General features: G+C 31.2%; 3 protein-coding genes and 1 long non-coding RNA gene across 11 annotated transcripts; 1 reads left to right on the forward strand and 3 right to left on the reverse strand.

Moving 5' to 3' along the window:
* Nucleotides 1-1417: 1417 nt before the first annotated feature.
* LOC122522227 lies at nucleotides 1418-3166 on the reverse strand. Its single transcript, XR_006305016.1, has 2 exons — nucleotides 2885-3166; nucleotides 1418-2783 (listed from the first exon to the last, which is right to left on the reverse strand). It is a non-coding gene; the product is annotated as an uncharacterized LOC122522227 (long non-coding RNA).
* Nucleotides 3167-5488: 2322 nt separating this feature from the next.
* Nucleotides 5489-9410, forward strand: LOC122522228 (WD and tetratricopeptide repeats protein 1-like). 4 transcript variants are annotated; one of them, XM_043643088.1, is made up of 14 exons: nucleotides 5489-5697; nucleotides 6019-6148; nucleotides 6255-6385; nucleotides 6461-6572; nucleotides 6714-7097; nucleotides 7177-7282; nucleotides 7394-7573; nucleotides 7695-7810; nucleotides 7940-8067; nucleotides 8180-8260; nucleotides 8372-8514; nucleotides 8594-8741; nucleotides 8839-9031; nucleotides 9120-9410. In XM_043643088.1, exons 2-14 carry the CDS (start codon nucleotides 6080-6082, stop codon nucleotides 9330-9332), a joined length of 2004 nt encoding a protein of 667 aa, XP_043499023.1. In that variant the 5' UTR covers nucleotides 5489-5697; nucleotides 6019-6079; the 3' UTR covers nucleotides 9333-9410. The 4 variants fall into 4 exon arrangements, with proteins under 4 accessions (XP_043499023.1, XP_043499022.1, XP_043499025.1 ...); XM_043643087.1 differs by having other exon boundaries at nucleotides 6048-6148; XM_043643090.1 differs by having other exon boundaries at nucleotides 5489-5641.
* LOC122522231 (Bardet-Biedl syndrome 5 protein homolog) lies at nucleotides 8120-12532 on the reverse strand. 3 transcript variants are annotated; one of them, XR_006305017.1, is made up of 9 exons: nucleotides 11505-12532; nucleotides 11128-11276; nucleotides 11006-11055; nucleotides 10794-10921; nucleotides 10579-10714; nucleotides 10387-10488; nucleotides 10095-10286; nucleotides 9723-9992; nucleotides 8120-8412 (listed from the first exon to the last, which is right to left on the reverse strand). XR_006305017.1 is itself a non-coding variant. In XM_043643102.1 (8 exons), the coding sequence occupies exons 1-8, from the start codon at nucleotides 11543-11545 to the stop codon at nucleotides 9783-9785; spliced, it is 999 nt and encodes a 332-aa protein (XP_043499037.1). In that variant the 5' UTR covers nucleotides 11546-12532; the 3' UTR covers nucleotides 9653-9782. The 3 variants fall into 3 exon arrangements, 2 of the variants coding, with proteins under 2 accessions (XP_043499037.1, XP_043499036.1); XM_043643102.1 differs by lacking the exon at nucleotides 8120-8412 and having other exon boundaries at nucleotides 9653-9992; nucleotides 11015-11055; XM_043643101.1 differs by lacking the exon at nucleotides 8120-8412 and having other exon boundaries at nucleotides 9653-9992.
* A 40-nt stretch (nucleotides 12533-12572) lies between these two features.
* On the reverse strand, nucleotides 12573-15490 carry LOC122522230 (transmembrane protein 184C). 3 transcript variants are annotated; one of them, XM_043643098.1, is made up of 8 exons: nucleotides 15091-15490; nucleotides 14554-14840; nucleotides 14167-14468; nucleotides 14056-14092; nucleotides 13700-13977; nucleotides 13383-13589; nucleotides 13061-13276; nucleotides 12573-12985 (listed from the first exon to the last, which is right to left on the reverse strand). In XM_043643098.1, exons 3-8 carry the CDS (start codon nucleotides 14412-14414, stop codon nucleotides 12682-12684), a joined length of 1290 nt encoding a protein of 429 aa, XP_043499033.1. In that variant the 5' UTR covers nucleotides 14415-14468; nucleotides 14554-14840; nucleotides 15091-15490; the 3' UTR covers nucleotides 12573-12681. The 3 variants fall into 3 exon arrangements, with proteins under 3 accessions (XP_043499033.1, XP_043499032.1, XP_043499034.1); XM_043643097.1 differs by lacking the exon at nucleotides 15091-15490 and having other exon boundaries at nucleotides 14554-15071; XM_043643099.1 differs by lacking the exon at nucleotides 15091-15490 and having other exon boundaries at nucleotides 14167-14421; nucleotides 14504-15071.
* Nucleotides 15491-15541: the final 51 nt, after the last annotated feature.

Here is a 15541-nt window from a genome sequence, read left to right on the forward strand (position 1 = left end):
AATAATTGAAAATGTCGATAAAATTTTGGGTATAAGAAAAAGATCGAACGGGTAAAGAAGAAGAAGAAGAAGAAGAAGAAAGAAAAGAGAAAACTAGAAAATGGACCTTGCCTGATGCGATATGGCGTGAAAATAATATTTTATTCATACACCGTGTTCAGAAAGAGCGACGACGACTTCGTTGGCTGTAGCCTCGAGCAAAATAATGCCTAGGGACCGACCGACCGGTCGGTCGGTGTACAGATCGTCGTTGTACAGATGTGCGAAAACGGAGGAGTTAAACGAGAGGAAAGGAGAGAAATAGAGAGAAGGATGGTCGAAGGCTCGTTCGGTGCTGGTTAGAGAACGTGGCTTCTCTATTTTCCATGGAATTCGTATGTACCTCTATCTATTTATATATATATATATATAAATGTATGTATATATACGTATAACACGCGTGTGTATAGGTATGCGTATACAATTGTATGTACGCGTGTGCACTTAGGTAGCGAAGACCGAGAAAAGAGAAAGGGGAGAGAAAATATGTTCTCGTTTGCTTTGTACACATTTGCATATCGCGGTTTTTCGTCAAAATGACGCGTGTCAAAATTCAAGTCCTTTTTCTTTCTCCTACGGAAGCATTTAGATGCACAAGTACGTTTCTATTTAGGATGATAGAATTATCTAGGATACCCTAAGATTGTAAAAGTACAAATATAAATAAATTTTTAAGAACTATTGAATCCCTTCCTTATATTAGACACATAGAATAGATATAGGAATAACTATATATTCTAAAAGTATTGCGTTAACGAGAGATATCTCGTAGAAGATAAATTTAGTCGATTAGTTTTCGCTCGGTTGATCATCCGTCAGCTAGTTTCCGTTTTCGATGAGAGATTCTCACGCGACGTTAGATAGATAGGGAAAGAAAACATATTCTTTTTTTACCCTTGGCCAAATCAGAGGGCATTCGAGAAATAAAGGTGACACAATATGGACGCACACAAATGGTCTGGAGAGTCAACGATGTATCCCGTACGAGCGATTCGATTGAATGCCGGTGATCCGGCGAATCGCGAGCACCCGCGGTCCCAACCCCCGCGGTCCTAACCCCCGCTCTACACCCTCTACAACGCGCGAACAATGCGATCGCTCGAGCATGAGCATTTAATTGTTTCCGCTTCTGTTCGTCGATGTTGCCACCGCCGAGACATCCTCCTCGTCCTCTTCGCAGTCGCGTCCTCTAAGCACGTCTCTTCCTCGTTAGGGAGTTCATCTCAAAACGGAAGATGTCGATGCTGTAGCGCAACCCCCGATTTCTCCTACATCCTTCGAAAAGTCGACTATCAATGATGATTGCATCTTCATACATCATTAGAATAGATAGAATAGATATATATATATATTTGTAATCTCGAAATATCGAGAGATATATCGTTTTAGCGATTTATTGTGATTATTTTATTTCATTACATCTTTTATAAGTCAATGTTTTATTCGCAATTTAAATAAGAATAAACTATATTATAAGAGAAAACAAAAGATAAGAACCGAATCATTGGGATCATCAAACTTTTTAGTTTAGCCCTAATCATACCAATATAGTACACCTACATGCTTACGTATTATTCGAAACGTTTCGTTCAAAAAATGTTCGGACACGTGACGAGCGGCTTAATGCAAGGAAAAAGATCGGTATCACAATTTTGTAGGGAGCTTGAAGAACCTTGACGAATGCTCTTCGCTCGATCTATACGCTGATCAAGATTTCGATATTGTAGCCACGTGCTGTCACGCTCGAACGTGTATTGCACGCTTGCTCGACTAGATTCTACACCACGTACGTGCGAACCAATCCATATACCTATATAGCTATATATAATATATATGTATATACATGTATAGGACATATGGATGTATACTACTTAAAACATGAATCTCGTTTAGATTCTAATTGTAAATAAATATAATGCTCTTCACAATCCTAATTTAAAATTCCCTATAACTAAATACATAAAATATATAAGATAAGAACAACTTTTGCTAGTCATCTTTCTCGGTCAACTTAATCTCAAATATAATTCTAAAAAATATGAAAATTACATAAAGTTAAAAGATGGAAATAAATGAAAAATATTAGATAAAACTCGATTAAATAAATGATAATGAAAAGACTACTAATCTCCTTAGAGATATTTTCTCTCTCTTTCCTTCTAAATGGCTTCTTCTTATAATTAGAAGAAAAAAAAGAGGAAGGAAAAAATGTACTCTCTTGTGTGTGTACTACTACACGATATCCCTTAAATCCCACAGACTGTATATAACGCGTAATCCACCGGTCTATTCTATGCGACGTGCATAGGCTTCGTGTATCGAGAACTGGTAATATACGAACATAGTCCATAATGCGGATCGACGTATACACGAACACACAACACGATGCACTCTCTCTCTCTCTCTCTTTCTCTTCATCGATGGCACCATCCCCATTCAATGCTGTGGGTATATACTCTGCTGATAGATATACGTATATACGTTGATAATGCGTCGCGTCAAAAGGAAGACCTAGTAGGACGAAAAGGATCTATCGTCGTACTAGGTTTATACTCTTCTCCCGCGATTTTCAATAGCCTGGGATCAACGTCCTTGGAGAATATCGGAAGGAATCAGAACGATTCGACAAATTCAAGACAAATCCCATAATCCGACTCGTCTAATGAGAAAACCATTTCTCGTGGTCTCTTCTTATCGAAAATTGTCATTTATGTTATGTTCGATCGTTTCAATTATCGCTTAATCTAGAAAAGAATAAGAAAAAAAGTGTTAATATTATTTTTATTTAGATATTATAATTAATTAATATGATCGTGAACTTTTTCAAAAGAGAAATTTTCCTTACCGGCCCGATTATCTTATTAAATTAATTCTCTTTTCACATCTCGACGATAATTACAAGACTAAATTATAGCTTGTATATAAGATCGTTCAAAGATCTATGAAAAAATTGTTCTCCATCTCCAAAATGTTATTAATTAAACTAATTTACTATCTTAGATATATGTATATAATACTCATGGAAATATTTTTTTTTCAGTTAAGATAATTAGTTAGTTATGCCGGAATCATTAGATCTTTGTAAAAAGATTGAATAGAAAATTGTAAAGAGTGTGAACACGTCCAATGATGCTTATAGTTATTTGTAGAACCTTATTATTCTTTTTCTTTTATTTCGATAAGTATCTTCTTGTTTTATCTTAAGCCGGTTTTATATAACGGACGTTTACATCGATATTGACTTGTAGAAGAAAGAAATAAAGAGAAAGAAAGAGTAATAGAAAGAGAAAGAGAAAAAAAAAAGAAAAAGATAGATAGATAGAGTAACACATTCAGCTAACACACACTGGACGAAACAACATGGCCGCGGGTGGATCTCCATAACGAGCACGGTGACTTGCACATCCGACCCAGAACGCATTAGCCGTATTTGCATTTAATTGCCGGTTGTTTGTTTGACGTCCGCGCGAGCGAGTGAGCGAGCGCCGGAATTAGAAATGCGAGGGCATTAGACTGGTCGATCCTGTCGCGGCTGCATTTCGCTCATGCAGCCGCGAAATGCATTTTATGGATACATTTCGTGGTTTTCGATCGCGACCTCTAATCACCGTGCCAAAATGCTATGATATTCTTTCTTGACCCAATTTCCAAACAAAAATACTACTCTTTACATTTAAGAAAAATGAGAATATACAAATTCATTAGATATACTATATTTCCAATTTTGAAATGGAAAGCTTGCAAAAAGAAGCACGTTCCCAAAGGTATCTCCGTATCGCTTGCTATTACGTGCTTGCACGTATTTCATCGGACGCGTCTGTAGGTATATACGAGTATATACATACATAAGATATATATATATATATATCAGTTATGTAGTATCCTAACTGAATCTCTTCTCTCGGAGGAACTCTTCTCCATCGTTCCCTTCCTCTTTGGCCATGTTACTTGAGACTTACTTCTCCTTGCTTATCTCTCTCTCTCTCTCTCTCTCTCTCTCTCTCTTTACTCTCTTTCTTTGTCTATCTCTCTATCCTTTCTTCACTTCCGTCAGCCCCACCCGTCCCTTCGGGCAACCAATCCTGAGTAAAGTTTGTTACACAACTCGAGGAACTTTCGAAAATGGTCTGCCTCCGCCAAGTAAGCTGTTCTTGGCTCCCTCGTTAGCTAGACTTTCGTCTTTGCCACGGGACTTTGCAGAAACCACAACGGGCACGATATACGTCTCGCTCTTGTAAAGTTTCTACTTCGAATTTTCCTACATCGAAAGTGTGACTGTACAGTAACGATGACTGTGACTGTGACTGTGACTGTGACTATGACTGACTGTAAACTGTGAATTATAAACTGTAACTGTGTGGCTGCAATTGCGATTACGATTACGATTGCGATTGCGACTGCGACTGCGACTGCGACTGTGACTGCGACTGCGACTGCGACTGCGATTCCGACTTTGAATTTTTCTCCAGTTGATTTTCGATACTCTTTTTGAACGCATCAAAGGAATCGATATTTCTTTTCTTAAGACTATGTAGAGAGTTTCAATTAATCTTATCTGTTAAAATAAATGTATATATACTTAAATATCTTACCTCACACATTGTTAAATATTTACTTAAAAATGGCAATGATTCTTTACAGCAATCATAAATAGATACATATAAACTGATATAATTTTTTGATAGTATCTGTAAAATAAAGAAATAAAATAATTGTAATCGATCAATAAATATATTTAAAATTATTAAAATAATTTAATAATGAGAACAATAATAATAATAATAATAATAATAATAATAATAATAATAATAATAATAATAATAATAATAGTAATGATACTATATCATATAATTAATATAATTTATTTAATAAAACCTAAAAGGATAATTATTTGCAATGGTACTTTGTTAAATTAGGTTATTTTGTTAATATTTTTATCCTTACGAGATCAATTATATCGAAAAAATAAAAATTCTTTACCTGATTTGTCTTTAAAGATATTGTACAACTAAATTTTAACTGTGTAACCAATTCTAACGATAAAATAAAACAAAATAAACAAATGAAATGAAAATTTCCAACGAGCCCGATTCAAAAACACGCGAAAACCGTTACATTTTAACCGCGTTCTACGTTACCAACGAATTAACTACTAAACAAAATGGAGAAGCTAGATAAATCGTTTTTACTCGGTTGGTAATTCGATAAGGTAGATTTCTTTACTGATTGTGAGATAAAATATAAAAGATTACATGTAGAAAAGATAAGGAAAAAATTAATAATAATTTTAATTTAATGTAATTTTGTTAATAGAAATGATATAAGATAACTATTTTAGTTTGTATGACTTTTTTAGTCGGAAGAAAGATTGATTCTACTGGCGGGAAAAGCGTGAATTTTCAAAATGCATCGGTAGGAAATTCTTCATTTTCAGATTGAGAGCACTGCTTCTGATACTCAATGGTGGAAATGCAACGTTAATCAGTGTTTTTTCATAAGAGAACTTGTAACGAATATTTATTTTTATTCTATTATTTACGAAAGAGAATGAAATATGGTGATTTTGAAAATTACTATGTCAACGTGAAATAAGACTGAAAATGTTAGTATGGGTTTCTTTATATTAATTAAAATATGTCTCGTACAATTTGAAAATAGGTGAGTTGTTATAATCACCCTTAATGTACTCTGATTAACTTTTTTCCTATCGGTGCTTGTATTATAAATATCTTTAACATTTGCATATTTTAGACCCTTGCATAGAATATTATCTTGACTTCTGTATTGAACATTTGATTATGTTCTTGTATTTATAATATTGGTATAGTTGGTATGTTTTTACGATATTTCCTCCAATCGTTAAACTTACCTTTAATATTTTTTAACATTTCTTTTCAAAAGAGATTTTACAAAAGTGAACATTTTCTTTTAATTATATAAGTAACATTCATTTTATCTCTTCTTTCTTTCTCTTTTTAGTTACTGAATTTAATATAATACTATTGTAGATATTAAGAGACAGACGGTATACGAGATAATCATGGCAGTGCATAGGCAAGAAAAAGATTACTACAAGCTTATAAATCTAATCCGACAAAGGGAAATACAAGTATGATTTATTCATTACTCTTGTCTTATATATATAATCTCTATTTATTTAAATTATTATTTTATCATTATTTCATTCTTTATTCATGCAACTTTATTTTCTATAGGAATCCATAGCGCATACGGTCTCTCAAAAATTGCACGTTACTGAAAATTTGATATTGCGATTAGGACTAGAAAAAGAATTGAATGGTCATTCGGGTTGTGTTAATTGTTTGGAATGGGATGAAACTGGAAAGTAAGTATCATTTATTTATTTTTCAATGAAATGAAATCAATGTAAATTTAGTGATAAATATGGTTATATTTTTAGGGTACTAGCTTCTGCCTCAGACGATACAAATATTATATTATGGGATCCATTTCGTTATGAAAAAAAAGTAGTTATTCAGACAGGACACCGTGGAAATATATTTTCTGTAAAGGTATTTCTATATTTATACGTAAAGATGGTTAATTATTATGATTAGTTTGTCAATCTGTTTATAAAACATTTGATTGATACTTTCACTTTGCCGACCCAAACTAAGTTATGACTCATCATTGTAATAAATATTTTTTTTTAGTTCATGCCAAAGACAAATAATAATGTATTGGTATCAGGGGCAGCTGATTGTAAAGTACGAGTGCACGATCTTAGTCTAACGGAACCCATCCTTGCATGCAATTGTCATCTAGGACGTGTTAAACGTATAGCTACGATAGGAAGTATACCTTCATTATTTTGGAGCGTGGCTGAGGATGGTTTGGTCTTACAGTATGATATACGTGCACCACATACGTGTGAAAATACTGAGCCTAACGTACTTATAAACTTGGTCAATCATATGGGAAAATCTGCGGAAGGAAAATGTATCTCCATAAATCCTAAGAGACCAGAATTGGTAGCTATTGGAGCAAACGATGCTTACATAAGGATGTATGATCGTAGAATGATCAAACTTTCTCAGGTTATGTTTATTGAATAATCATTTGTATGCATATCATTTGATAGATTAAAAAACATTTTCTATCTATTCCATAATACAGCTACCGATCGTTGACTGGGGCAGGAGGCATTTTGACTTCATTCGAGCTGGTGCAGGTGATCCGGAGGATAATGTACCATTGGGTTGCGCACAGTATTTTATCGCGGGTTCGTTCGTACGATCAGAGATAGCGTACGCGGCTCCTTTATACTTACTCCTCCTTTTTGATGCCTCTTACATGATCTCTCTAACGGAGACTATTCTTTTACATTAAATAGGCCACCTGCACTCACGTTTGCGTGACGGTCACAGAAGTCTTACAGCAACATATTTGACCTTTAGTGCCGATGGGAATGAATTGCTAGTTAATATGGGCGGAGAGCAGATTTATTTATACGATATCAACAATACGAAAAATTCGAAAATATTTCAAAGTTATAATGTTAAAAATATTTCAGGTAAGAAATAGAATAAGAATAGAGTTTACACGTGTCTTTGCTTTTTTCTATTCCATTTAGTTCAGTCATTGAATTCTCAAGAAATGATGAATTCAATTAAATTCATTATCATTTTTTACAGAGACTAATGAAAAAGATTCCAAATCAAAAAATGGTTGTATAGAAGGCTACGATGTTAATTTTGCTAGTAAAAATATTAGAACTCTGCCTCATCATGTCGAAGATTTAAAGCGTCAGGTATATTATACATCATATCATTAATTGAATTTGTTTGTCTGTTACTATTATACGAGTTTCTTCCTCTTTGTTCCTTTTCCTTTTTCTCTTTCTCTTTCTTTTTCTTTTTCTTTTTTTTTCTTTTTATAGGCTAACGAAGGCTTCGAGCAACAAAAATATACTATAGCAATCAATTTATATAATAAAGCAATTAGTTACTGCCCCACAGCAGCTGTACTTTTTGCTAATAGAGCTGCAGCATTTATGAAACGTGCTTGGTAAGTAAAAAATTATTAATATTATTTTTTATCCAGAATTACACAGTATAGGTACTATTACACTTGAATAGGTTTATTTATTTAATTACCGCTATATTATTGCAATTTACAGGGATGGCGATACTTATGCCGCTTTACGCGATTGTCGGACAACTTTGCTTTTTGACCCGCAACATGTGAAGGCACACTTTAGGTTAAAAAGACAATTTCTTTTACTCTTCCATGATTGACAATGAAATCAAACGTACACAATCATTCCGTTTTTTTATTTGTTTTATTTTTAACATATGTACGATATTTATAGGTTAGCACGATGTTTGTTCGATCTTCATAGGTCGGTAGAAGCTGAAAAAGTTATTAAAAATTTCCTATATAAATTTCCTGAATACGCATCCAATTCTGCATGCAAAGCTTTGAAAATGGATATTGAGGAAGCTATTGATTCTGGTTTGTTTGCAATAACTAAAGAACTTCAAAGATATCAATTTTGATCATCTAACAAGAAATCTACATTTTCATCTTTTAGGTAGAGACATTGATAGTTTTGAACAAGAACTTTCACGTATCTCAGGCTATGAGAAAGAATGGAGAAGCAATACTATAGATTATAACATGAGATTTTGCGGTCATTGTAACACTACAACCGACATAAAAGAAGCCAATTTTTTTGGAAAGTATGTAAAATAATCATTGATATGAAATAATATATAATATTAAATTCATCATATATATATTTATATATAATGAAAATTATATTGAATTTTACTCAAGCAATGGACAGTATATAGTAGCCGGATCGGACGATGGTTCCTTTTTTATTTGGGATCGGAATACAACAAATATTGTACGCGTATTAAGAGGTGACGATCGAATTGTCAATTGCCTTCAGCCACATCCATCAACCTGTCTATTGGCAACAAGCGGTATAGATCCAGTTATCAGATTGTGGAGTCCGCTTCCAGAAGTATTTTCATATTTCATAGATTTTATTTATAAAACTAATTATACGAAGAAAAAGAAGAAAACTGATTTTTCATTGAAATAAATTTTAGGATGGCAGTATCAACGACAGGGAAATAAAAAATTTAGAAGATGCCGCATTAGCAAATCAAATACGTATGAATAGAGATCCATTTGAATTAATGCTCATTAATATGGGTTATAGATTACCAGTCGGACAACCCGAAGAGAATGAACCTAATGAAGAAATCGATGATCAAAACGATCAACCGATTGTTCATCCTTTAAATTGTAGACCAAGCTAAGCCTTTGAAAAAAAAAAAGAAATAACAAAAGTCGATCATTTGATAAAATTTGGTCATAAAAAAATGTTGCACGCCTTATATTTGTAATATATCTTATTCCATTTTGTTTCTCTTTATGCTCTTCTTGTATTATTATTATTAATATGATTAATATGATTATTATTATTATTATTATTATATTATTATTACTACTTTATGTTTGATATTAAGTATTTTGAAACTCTATGCACCACACATTCGTTCTATTCTATTTCGATTGAAGGATTCATTTATAAACAATAATGAACAAGTGTACAGAAGAAGAATATTAATATATAGTCTTTTTGTTTTTGCAAATTGTATTTAATAAAATATATTATACTAGTTTTACTATTCGTAAATTAATCTTACCTTTATTATATGCCAAGGGTGTCTATATAAGAAAATATTCTTAATGCATAGAAAAATGAATCAAGTAGATGGAACAAGTTCCCATAAATTTTGTAAGGTACTTCCTTCTCTGGGATCTTCTATAGCTAATCCCAAATAATTTGAGAAATTTGCTTTCCTTTGCATGAAGCCTCCTTCAAAAAAATAATACCCAACAGCATCTGAAATGTCAGCCTGGTTATCTTGTATTTCACTGAAACGTTCTGGGTGAATCTCTTCTTCCATCGGTCCCTGGACACAATTCGATATATTATTATTTATATATTTGACGAAAAAATATCTAAATATATTTTATCTAATTATAAAATCTATATTTATATAGAATAACTTTACCTGATATTCAAGAGTGTAGTCTACACCAAAGATTGGTGACTTATTATACGCTGTTATTAATATATTTATTTCTTTATGAAGAGTATTAAGTTTTTGTATTGGATTTATACGAAATCCTAATACATATCCACCATTATTTTCGTTGCTTAATATTACTAAAGTCGGCCCAAATTTCGAATTTTTAATTGTAACCTAAAAATGATTAACTTTTAACAAGTTAATGACACACGTCACACAAATGTCATGAAAACTATCTCTATACAAAGAGATGTACCATTTATCGATCACTTACGCTAGCAATCGATAGGTATGGTATCGATACATTAAATTGATTATTCATATCTGCAAACCATACAAGACGAATATTTGTAACGATCAAAGTTCCGACATTTCCCTAAAATATTATTATTAATCTTATTTTGTTATTATTATTATGAGAAGAAAAAAAAAGAAGGAGAAATATATAAAGTTAACAATATGAAACCTGCTCCACAGACAAATTCCATACGTCTGGTGAACTGGAATGAACTTTTTCATATGGCAACAAAGTCAATCTATTTTCATTAATAATACCACTTCTTAATTTAATTTCTCGATAAATTTTGGATGACGTATAAGCTCTGCATAAAAATTACTTGGTTTTATTTTTTAATTGTTATTCAAAGTATCCTATTTATAATAAAGCAAACAAAATCACACCTATATACGCCAATAACTGAGGTATAATGTCTAGTACTTTTCGAATCTAAATTTGTGAATATAAATTCATATTGACTATTTCGAAAAGACGTTAAAATGTGTAAGGCTTGTGTGTATCCACCTTTAATCTAAAATATTACACACAAAAATTATATCTATGTATACCATAATTTCTAATAATTTATTTAAACCCTCAAACGAAGAACACTTACTGTACTTACAGTTTTTGAATTGATTGTAACGAAAGTATTGAAACCAATACCTGAGAAAACGACAAAAGTTAAGCATCATTTTTTTTGTTTCTTAAATTGATAAAATTTCATTTCAAACATACTTAAATTAATTCTTGGTAAAGACAAAGAATGCCATAAAATTCGCAGATTCGTTACAATTAATCTTCCATTGTCACCAGAATTTCCTTTCGTGTCTTCTATTAGATCGAGTTTGTCTACCATTATTTCACCAGCTCGTAATTGCATTTGACTAAATTTAAAAGTACAAATAATTGATGTAATTATTATCCCTATTACTACATTTTGTTTCACATTTTGTAATATATTATCATCTAGTAAACGTTAAAGAATAATCCTTAATATAAAGAATAAAAAAATATCAAAGATAAAATTAAAAAAATATTGCAGAAGCAAAGAAATAACAATTTCTTAAATGTGCCATAGCTTTATGAAATGATTATTGTGATAAAATAATTACGTGTAAAATACATCAAATCTTATCTCTTTATCTTGCCACATTATCACGTATTTGATAACGTTTTAAAAACCTATAAGAAGTTTAATTGATAAACTTGATAAAATACTTCGAGTAAGATGTTTTTTGTCGATGTCTCTTAATGCTATATTTATATTATAGTATACGTGCAACGAGTACTGCCATATTGCATAGTTACCAAATGGCGTCAATTTTTTAATTTCATAACATAACCTCACATATCTCTTACGCAAATATAAACAAAATATATCAATCTTATGCTATACGCATAGGAAAATCTATAATTTTACATATTCTTTCAAGTTGAAGATATGCGTTGAAAAGAAAATTACAATTAAAAATAACATGCAAGTATTTTTAAATAATTTGTATAAACATATATCTAAATAAGTTATTCGCATACTAAGGTAAGCAATGAAATATATGTATATGAAATAATTTATAATATTACAACAGAATTATAATTCATTCATTAACAACGTAATTAAATGTAACATTAAACTCCAATAGGTATTTTTTAGATAATAAATAATATTGTTCCTTTAACCGCATGATATGTGTAATTTAAATTTAACGTGAACTTTTAATTTCCGGACTTTTAATTTGTATGTTTACTGTAGAAATACAAAGAATTTACAAAAGAAAAATATCACATATCTTGCAAAAGCAATATTAGAAAACATCGTAATACGTATGCTACTGTATAGGCGCGCGCATACACATACACACACATCACACCCAACGCGAAAAGTAGACTCTAAATAAAATTTGTTCTATGTAAGGAACTAATATACATATAGACAATATTTGGTAATATCATTGGTAACATAAAAATAATCAATTATATTAAATAAAGATACCGAAAACTACGTTTACATCATTTATATTGTTATTGTTGTTTTATCAAATCCTTGTTTTTATACCTTACAAAGGTAGATTATTATTACTATTATTATTAGTAGTATTATTATTATTATTATTATTATCACTGTTATTCTTGTTATTATTATTATTATGCTTATGAGAATTTGTACAATCGTATTTTTCTTCTTTTTGTTTCGTTTCATTTAAATAACATATAATGTCAATTGATGTAAAGAAAGTATAATTTTGTCCAATTAAATATTCTTACTCACATATGAATGATTTCGACACAGAATTATGTACTTATGCTATTAATAGTATGCTGCGTGTCGATATTTACGTCAGTTGATATAGAAAAACTATCACCAGGATTATTATTCTGTCCATTTTCAGCTGTATTATAGCTAGAAAATGAACAAGCTGGTGCACTTCTAGGCATCGCTGCTGCTGCTTCAGGAAGAAGAGATGTACGTTCTGTCGCGCTTCCCCATGCTTGTTGATAAGCACTACGTCCTCTAATTCTGCGACTTAGGGATGATCCAACAACTCCTAAATGTTCCTTAATATCGTTATGTACATCGGAAACATCCCACATTGCTCTAAATAAAAATGAATATATGTATAACATTTGGTTAATTAATTAAAATTGAATACCAGCGATGTTTGATTAATACCTAAATGCATCCCACCAAGCTTGACTCTGTGCTAAATTTACAAATGGTTTATATGTAAAACTGTAGTGATGCGCTATGGCAGCTAAAAACATTTCGATACAAATTAAAAAATCTTGTAATTTGGAAGATATATTTCTTATATCATGTGTGTCCACCGTCTTAAATATACTTGATATTACATCAAAGTATACTAATAGAGCTATTATAACTCCTTGACTGTAAGAAAAAGTGAAAAAAATTATATGATTAGATAAATCATTGTTTTTCTATCTTTTTCTTCTTTCTTTTCCATTTTTAGAAAAGCTAACATTAGGAAACTTACAAAAACGAAAAGAAAACGACTGCTTTAATACACAAAAACTTCCCAATTGGTTTCATGGGTTTCAGAGCTAATGAATTAGCACGATAGAAAAGAACTAAGCAATACATTGCAATAAATTGGGACAAATTATTTAGAGCAATCATGTATGGAAAAGCAATATCTGCTCTGAATTCTCCTTCTCCGTAAACTCCATTTAGTTCACATATACTAAAAAGATATAATAATATCAAATATATTAGAAGCTAGAAGATATTTCTTGACCTAAGCGAGCTATTTAAATAAAAAATATTATCCCTTATTAATTCTATGATACTTACAAAGATACTAAAGTTGATATAGGCCTAACCGCTGTGTATTGTAAAATACCATGTTTGCACATGTGTACAAATTCTCTTCCCATCTCCCAATCAGGAAGACAACATAAAGGAAACATATGATGTACCTGAGGAGACATTTCCAGTCTGTGTTCTAATTGATGATCTGCGTTTAGGTAGGCCAACAGATACATCATGAAATTATATATTACGTATGCCTCATAACACTCTCTTAAACTATCAACATATATACTGCCTTCGGGATAGACAAGCCCCAACCACTAAAATGTCAAACAAATAAAAATACATATATATGTTCAAAATACATATCTACCTAATCTAAAGATTACTCAACTTACAGCATTAACCGCATAAATAGGTACCATCCATAATATTCTAAACAAAATGATAATATTTGCTAAATTATTTCTATATATAAAAGAACATGATATATAAATACAATAATATACCTAATGATATATTTTTGTAACCTAGGCTGAGTGTAATATATCATATGTTGGACGATTTCGTAGAAAGCTATTGGCAACGCCAACAATACAAATGCTCCACCCACCAATGCACCTTGGTCTTGTTTTTGAAAACCATTCTTAATAGAATTAGCTATTAAGACTGGTACTAATATAATAATTAAGAGAGCATAAAGACAAGTCAAAACTGGTAATATCCATAATCTCCATCGTCTACAGATTGAAGCCATTGCTTTTCTATGATGTACAGTATTTCACATACTTTAATAAAATAAGCCCTTGCACTGAAAATAATAATAATAGATACTTCTCTACATACCATACTACTATGAATCGTTGATTGAACAAATATCAAAATCAGAATCTAACAATTTTATCACTCAGCCGATAAGATGTTATTTACTTTCGTCAAAATCGCACAATAGGTTATTAACAACGTTCATCGTTAAAGAATAAAAGTTTATAGAGATAACGTAAACACTCCAGTCATCGATATATTCTTGATCAAATCGTGAATAGGTTAAAACACTAGGAGAAATCCTTCAACAATGACAGTTCGATGTCAATCATTTTAACCTCTTCTTTCGAACAATCTTCAATTTGACAGTTCTATCCACTTCGAGATATTATTCCTTCTTTAAATTCATTGTATTTATCTATAGGACATAAATCTTCTAAAAATATAATGTTTTATCAAAAAATATATATATGTATATGTGTGTGTATATATATATGAAAGCATATAGAGCATATATATAAATATTATTTGCAAAGTAACAATTCCACCATCGCGAACATGTACTTTATGGATCGAAAAAAATTAACATAATTAAGTACAACGTAGTGCGTGCATCCCTGTAACACTAACTTGCACATCGATAGTGCTAGTATCGAGAAAAAACTGACCAATAATTGCGTTCCTTTTTCTAAGGATCGCTTTTCAACCTATCTTCAATTATCTAATAATTAGATAAAGTCTAATATCTCTACCGATTATCGATTATCGATTTTTACATAAAGACAAATAAATGTAAATATTGAACTTTTTTATTCGATAATTCACAGAGGAAGCGGAGGAACGAGTTTTTATGAGTTTTTAACTTGATAAACGATATAATATATTTGTTTAATTTTCATTTTAATTAGTTAATAACAAGTGATGCGCGTACGCGTGCATTCGATGCTAGAAGGAAAGAATTTTGAAATATAATAAAAGCCGTAATATGATTAGATTCTGTACTAGATTCTGATTGGTTAGTACAGTAGTGACATAAAAATTGGCCAATCAACATTCAATACAACAATCTATCTTCATATGTTGCACTTTTTGTCTTTAAATGCAACAATTTGTGTTCTT

This window comes from Polistes fuscatus, unplaced genomic scaffold, assembly GCF_010416935.1.
Source record: "Polistes fuscatus isolate 324 unplaced genomic scaffold, CU_Pfus_HIC Scaffold5, whole genome shotgun sequence".
Taxonomy (NCBI): domain Eukaryota; kingdom Metazoa; phylum Arthropoda; class Insecta; order Hymenoptera; family Vespidae; genus Polistes; species Polistes fuscatus.

Bases quoted from the DNA above. Each gene is read 5' to 3' on its own strand.
- LOC122522228 (XM_043643088.1), top strand. From the start codon at position 6,080: ATGGCAGTGCATAGGCAAGAAAAAGATTACTACAAGCTTATAAATCTA. The intron at 6,573-6,713 runs GTATTTCTATAT...ATTTTTTTTTAG, and splicing joins GAAATATATTTTCTGTAAAG to TTCATGCCAAAGACAAATAA. The intron at 7,283-7,393 runs GTTCGTTCGTAC...TACATTAAATAG, and splicing joins CGCACAGTATTTTATCGCGG to GCCACCTGCACTCACGTTTG.
- LOC122522231 (XM_043643101.1), bottom strand. From the start codon at position 11,545: ATGTGGCAAGATAAAGAGATAAGATTTGATGTATTTTACAC. The intron at 11,056-11,127 runs GTATGTTTGAAA...TCGTTTTCTCAG, and splicing joins TTTACCAAGAATTAATTTAA to GTATTGGTTTCAATACTTTC. The intron at 10,287-10,386 runs GTAAGTGATCGA...AATCATTTTTAG, and splicing joins CATACCTATCGATTGCTAGC to GTTACAATTAAAAATTCGAA.
- LOC122522230 (XM_043643098.1), bottom strand. From the start codon at position 14,414: ATGGCTTCAATCTGTAGACGATGGAGATTATGGATATTACCAGTTTTG. The intron at 14,093-14,166 runs GTATATTATTGT...CATTTTGTTTAG, and splicing joins TTACAAAAATATATCATTAG to AATATTATGGATGGTACCTA. The intron at 12,986-13,060 runs GTATTAATCAAA...ATTTTTATTTAG, and splicing joins GCTTGGTGGGATGCATTTAG to AGCAATGTGGGATGTTTCCG.